This window comes from Procambarus clarkii, chromosome 30 (assembly GCF_040958095.1).
Source record: "Procambarus clarkii isolate CNS0578487 chromosome 30, FALCON_Pclarkii_2.0, whole genome shotgun sequence".
Lineage (NCBI taxonomy): Eukaryota > Metazoa > Arthropoda > Malacostraca > Decapoda > Cambaridae > Procambarus > Procambarus clarkii.
Window position 1 is genome coordinate 15,350,004 of NC_091179.1, and position 5,605 is coordinate 15,355,608.

Here is a 5,605-nt window from a genome sequence, read left to right on the forward strand (position 1 = left end):
CTTTCTATGTGCCTCTGATGTTCAGTTCAACGGGTATTTAAGAGGGAACCAGGGGCTAAGCTCCGCCTACCAGGGAATAGTCTCTGGCTATCTTCCTGCCACACCTAGACAGTGGCTTCTTTGACGGAAACAACACAGCCACCCGTCTGCAATTATCATCTTAGCATACGGCCAGGGTTATCTTCTTGAGGTTATCTTGAGATGATTTCGGGGCAAAGCATTCCCGCGACCCGGTCCTCGACCATGCCTCATTTTTTGTTACACACCCACATGAAGCACTGTCTAACTCCCAGGTACCTATTTACTGCTAGATGAACAGTTGCATCAGGGGTGAAAGAAACGCTGCCCATTTGTTTCCGCCTCCACCGGGGATCAAACTCTGAACCTCAAGACTACGAATCCCGAGCACTGCCCAGTCAGCTGTCAGGCTCCCAGGCATTGGGGTACTGTGGGTGCGAAAACTTTATTTATAGAGAAAAATACATCCTACCCTAAATTGTAGTCAAGAAATCTGGAATCTCTGGCTGGAAGGCATCACTACTTAGTCTTGTAGATATTCTTGTGACGTGTTTCATCAACACAACTGCATCAGACATAGCATCCTGACCACCAGATAAACGCTGGGTATCCTGACCACCAGATAAACGCTGGGTATCCTGACCACCAGATAAACGCTGGGTATCCTGACCACCAGATAAACGCTGGGTATCCTGACCACCAGATAAACGCTGGGTATCCTGACCACCAGATAAACGCTGGGTATCCTGGCCACCAGATAAACGCTGGGTATCCTGGCCACCAGATAAACGCTGGGTATCCTGGCCACCAGATAAACGCTGGGTATCCTGGCCACCAGATAAACGCTGGGTATCCTGACTACCAGATAAACGCTGGGTATCCTGGCCACCAGATAAACGCTGGGTATCCTGGCCACCAGATAAACGCTGGGTATCCTGGCCACCAGATAAACGCTGGGTATCCTGGCCACCAGATAAACGCTGGGTATCCTGGCCACCAGATAAACGCTGGGTATCCTGGCCACCAGATAAACGCTGGGTATCCTGGCCACCAGATAAACGCTGGGTATCCTGGCCACCAGATAAACGCTGGGTATCCTAGCCACCAGATAAACGCGGGGTATCCTGGCCACCAGATAAACGCTGGGAATCCTAGCCACCAGATAAACGCTGGGTATCCTGGCCACCAGATAAACGCGGGGTATCCTTACCACCAGATAAACGCTGGGTATCCTAGCCACCAGATAAACGCTGGGTATCCTGGCCACCAGATAAACGCTGGGTATCCTAGCCACCAGATAAACGCGGGGTATCCTGGCCACCAGATAAACGCTGGGTATCCTAGCCACCAGATAAACGCTGGGTATCCTAGCCACCAGATAAACGCTGGGTATCCTAGCCACCAGATAAAACGCAAAATCAACGTTACCAACTCGGAAATGAAACGCGAAATTCCAGCCTTGAGGCCAACCTGGAAAGTTATAGAGAAGGAGTTTGTGAGAGGGGGCGAGACGGGGTGGAAGCGCCCGTAGTCCTCCCAGTGAACTCTTCCTGGAAGCTAATGGCTCTAGCTTGCGGCTATGAGTTATCAGCGCGTTATGGTAAATCCTGCTCCACTGCCCTGTCACAGCACGTAATTATGGATACGGCCAACGACCTGCCATCTTGAAGTTGAACCATCCAACCCATCACTCTATTCATCATCAACGACGAATAGAGTGATGGGTTAGAGGAATAGAGTAAGCCAGAATTTATTTAAGTTTGGCGATGGTAAACAGATTCATTCGACTAAATCAACGACTGGTTAAAAGGTTAAGATCCCAAAATCACAGCCTGGACAAAGTTCGCAACACTAAATCAACGCTTGAATAAGGTTAGAACCTTAAATCAACGCTCAGATGAGGTTAAGGAACGCTAAATCAACGCCCAGATGAGGCTGTGAACGCTAATTCAGCGCCAAGAAGAAGCTGGGAACCCTAAATCAGCGTCCAGTTGAGGTTGGGAAAGCTAAATCAACGCCCAGATGAGGTTGAGAGTGCTAAATCAACGCCCAGATGAGGTTGAGAGCGCTAAATCAACGCCCAGATGAGGCTGTGAACGCTAAATCAACGCCCAGATGAGGCTGTGAACGCTAAATCAACGCCCAGATGAGGCTGTGAACGCTAAATCAACGCCCAGATGAGCTTGAGAACGCTAAATCAACGCCCAGATGAGGTTGGGAACGCTAAATCAACGCCCAAATGAGGCTGTGAACGTTAAATCAACGCCCAGATAAGGTTGAGAACGCTAAATCAACGCACAGATGAGGCTGTGAACGCTAAATCAAACGCTCAAATGAGGCTATGAACGCTAAATCAACGCCCAGATGAGGTTGAGAACGCTAAATCAACGCCCAGATGAGACTGTGAACGCTGAATCAACGCCCAGATGAGACTGTGAATGCTAAATCAACGCCCAGATGAGGTTGAGAACGCTAAATCAACGCCCAGATGAGGTTGAGGACGTTAAATCAACGTCCAGATGAGGCTGTGACCGGTAAATCAACGCCCAGATGAGGTTGAGAGCGCTAAATCAACGTCCAGATGAGGTTGAGAACGCTAAATCAACGCCCAAACGAGGTTGAGAGCGCTAAATCAACGCCCAGATGAGGCTGTGAACGCTAAATCAACGCCCAGATGAGGCTGTGAACGCTAAATCAACGCCCAGATGAGGCTGTGAACGCTAAATCAACGCCCAGATGAGGCTGTGAACGCTAAATCAACGCCCAGATGAGGCTGTGAACGCTAAATCAACGCCCAGATGAGCTTGAGAACGCTAAATCAACGCCCAGATGAGGTTGGGAACGCTAAATCAACGCCCAAATGAGGCTGTGAACGCTAAATCAACGCCCAGATGAGGCTGTGAACGCTAAATCAACGCCCAGATGAGGATGTGAACGCTAAATCAACGCCCAGATGAGGCTGTGAACGTTAAATCAACGCCCAGATGAGGTTGGGAACGCTGAATCAACGCCCAGATGAGAGAACGCTAAATAACGTCCAGATGAGGTAGGGATCGCTAAATCAACGCCCAAATGAGACTGTAAACGCTAGACACTCACCATCATATACCAGAGATACAGCGTTTGTTGCACATCTAATATATCTCGATATCTCCATATATATATATATATATATATATATATATATGAATGAAAACTCACACCCCAGAAGTGACTCGAACCCATACTCCCAGAAGCAACGCAACTGGTAACTACAGGGCGCCTTAATCCGCTTGACCATCACGGCCGTCAAAAGGAAGTGATAGCCGAGGCTATTTGAGCCACTTCCCCGACGGCAACTCGGATGGTAATCTTGGGCATAGCATTTCACCAAATCACCTCATTCTTTGGGGCACACGTGAGGAACACAAATGCGAACAAGCCTGAATGGTCCCCAGGACTATATGCGAATGAAAACTCACACCCCAGAAGTGACTCGAACCCATACTCCCAGAAGCAACGCAACTGGTAACTACAGGGCGCCTTAATCCGCTTGACCATCACGGCCGTCAAAAGGAAGTGATAGCCGAGGCTATTTGAGCCACTTCCCCGACGGCAACTCGGATGGTAATCTTGGGCATAGCATTTCACCAAATCACCTCATTCTTTGGGGCACACGTGAGGAACACAAATGCGAACAAGCCTGAATGGTCCCCAGGACTATATGCGAATGAAAACTCACACCCCAGAAGTGACTCGAACCCATACTCCCAGAAGCAACGCAACTGGTAACTACAGGGCGCCTTAATCCGCTTGACCATCACGGCCGTCAAAAGGAAGTGATAGCCGAGGCTATTTGAGCCACTTCCCCGACGGCAACTCGGATGGTAATCTTGGGCATAGCATTTCACCAAATCACCTCATTCTTTGGGGCACACGTGAGGAACACAAATGCGAACAAGCCTGAATGGTCCCCAGAACTATATGCGAATGAAAACTCACACCCCAGAAGTGACTCGAACCCATACTCCCAGAAGCAACGCAACTGGTAACTACAGGGCGCCTTAATCCGCTTGACCATTTGCGCCCTGTAGTTACCAGTTGCGTTGCTTCTGGGAGTATGGGTTCGAGTCACTTCTGGGGTGTGAGTTTTCATTCGCATATAGTCCTGGGGACCATTCAGGCTTGTTCGCATATATATATATATTGTGTATATTTCCCTCCCCTCCTCCCCGGCCTGTACTGTGAGGATTACGCGGCATCCCGCTAGTGAAATGGGTGGCAGTGCGTGTTTCTCCAGTTCAACAGGGATTAGGCTCGGGAATGCTCGCCTCCAATCCCCCCCCCCCCTCCCCCTTCTTGCGCAACAGAGGCACTCGTTTGTCTTTTTTTCTGTTTTACCGCCCTGGTTTCTCGCTGGTGTTATGGCCGCTGATGGCATGAAATTAACTGTATTCCTAAATGTTATGGCGCGAAAGTTAAGCTCTAAATGTTAGGGTCTGAATGTTAGGATCGGGGTTTTTTTCATGGGGGGGGGGAGGGGTTCTTGCTTATACAGACGGTCCTTGTCCTGACGGGGCGCTCGAACGTCAGCTGTGTTGTGCTCGGCAGCGCTCGGCTGTGCTCGGCTGCGCCCCCTCTCTCGCCTTACCAGGTATCTCAGCGGGAGTGAGATACCACAGAGGAGGATTTTGGGATCTCCCATCTTCATCCTCGGGCACCCGGCCAGTTATATCAGAAGCCACCAAAGAATCCAGCTGGGGCAGCCCACTTGTCGATAAACTATACCTTTAACCGTATGGCTCCATTTGCTTCGCAAATCTCCTCCCCAGGCAGGAGATTTCCCTTTGGGTGTCCGTATTTCGACAACAGACACACGTCTTGGCTAGCAACATCTCCATTTTAGCTGTGGCTCTCAATTTTACTGCCCAAATCCACAGTGTTTAAGTGTATTCTTGACAAGGTAGAAAAGAATGAATACGGGTTGCAACTGGATGACGAACAAGGCACGAAAAAGTCAATGACAACATCAGGAGGAGCCTCATCAGTGCTCAGTGTCAAGCAGAAAGAGAAACCCCTTCTTTAATGTTTCGTAATTACCACCTTCCCTCTCCTTCACCACCTTCCCTCTCCTTCACCACCTTCCCTCTCCTTCACCACCTTCCCTCTCCTTCACCACCTTCCCTCTCCTTCACCACCTTCCCTCTCCTTCACCACCTTCCCTACCCTTCACCACCTTCCCTACCCTTCACCACCTTCCCTACCCTTCACCACCTTCCCTCTCCTTCACCACCTTCCCTACCCTTCACCACCTTCCCTACCCTTCACCACCTTCCCTCTCCTTCACCACCTTCCCTCTCCTTCACCACCTTCCCTCTCCTTCACCACCTTCCTTCTCCTTCACCACCTTCCCTACCCTTCACCACCTCCTCCTAACTATTTTCACTAAACACTGTCTTCATCAGTATTAAAGACGAGCTAAAATGTAATCCTGGACAAAATAATATGTCAGAATAATGATAGTGAGGCTGGAGTGTTGAGCCAGATTGGAAATTAGTGTAATTTGCCGCTTCAAGCAGAGAGGGGGAGATCCATGGGGCTCCCCTCC

The 5,605-nt window shown here is 49.8% G+C and overlaps 1 protein-coding gene across 1 annotated transcript in view; it reads right to left on the reverse strand.

The window, feature by feature from the left end:
• Window positions 1–491: 491 nt before the first annotated feature.
• The window catches only part of LOC138369926 (probable GH family 25 lysozyme 3), a 9,390-nt gene continuing 4,276 nt past the window's right edge, over window positions 492–5,605 (reverse strand). Inside the window, exon 2 of the mRNA XM_069333676.1 lies at window positions 492–1,115. Coding sequence (XP_069189777.1) covers window positions 492–1,115 — 624 coding nt within the window. The remainder of the gene's footprint in view (window positions 1,116–5,605) is intronic.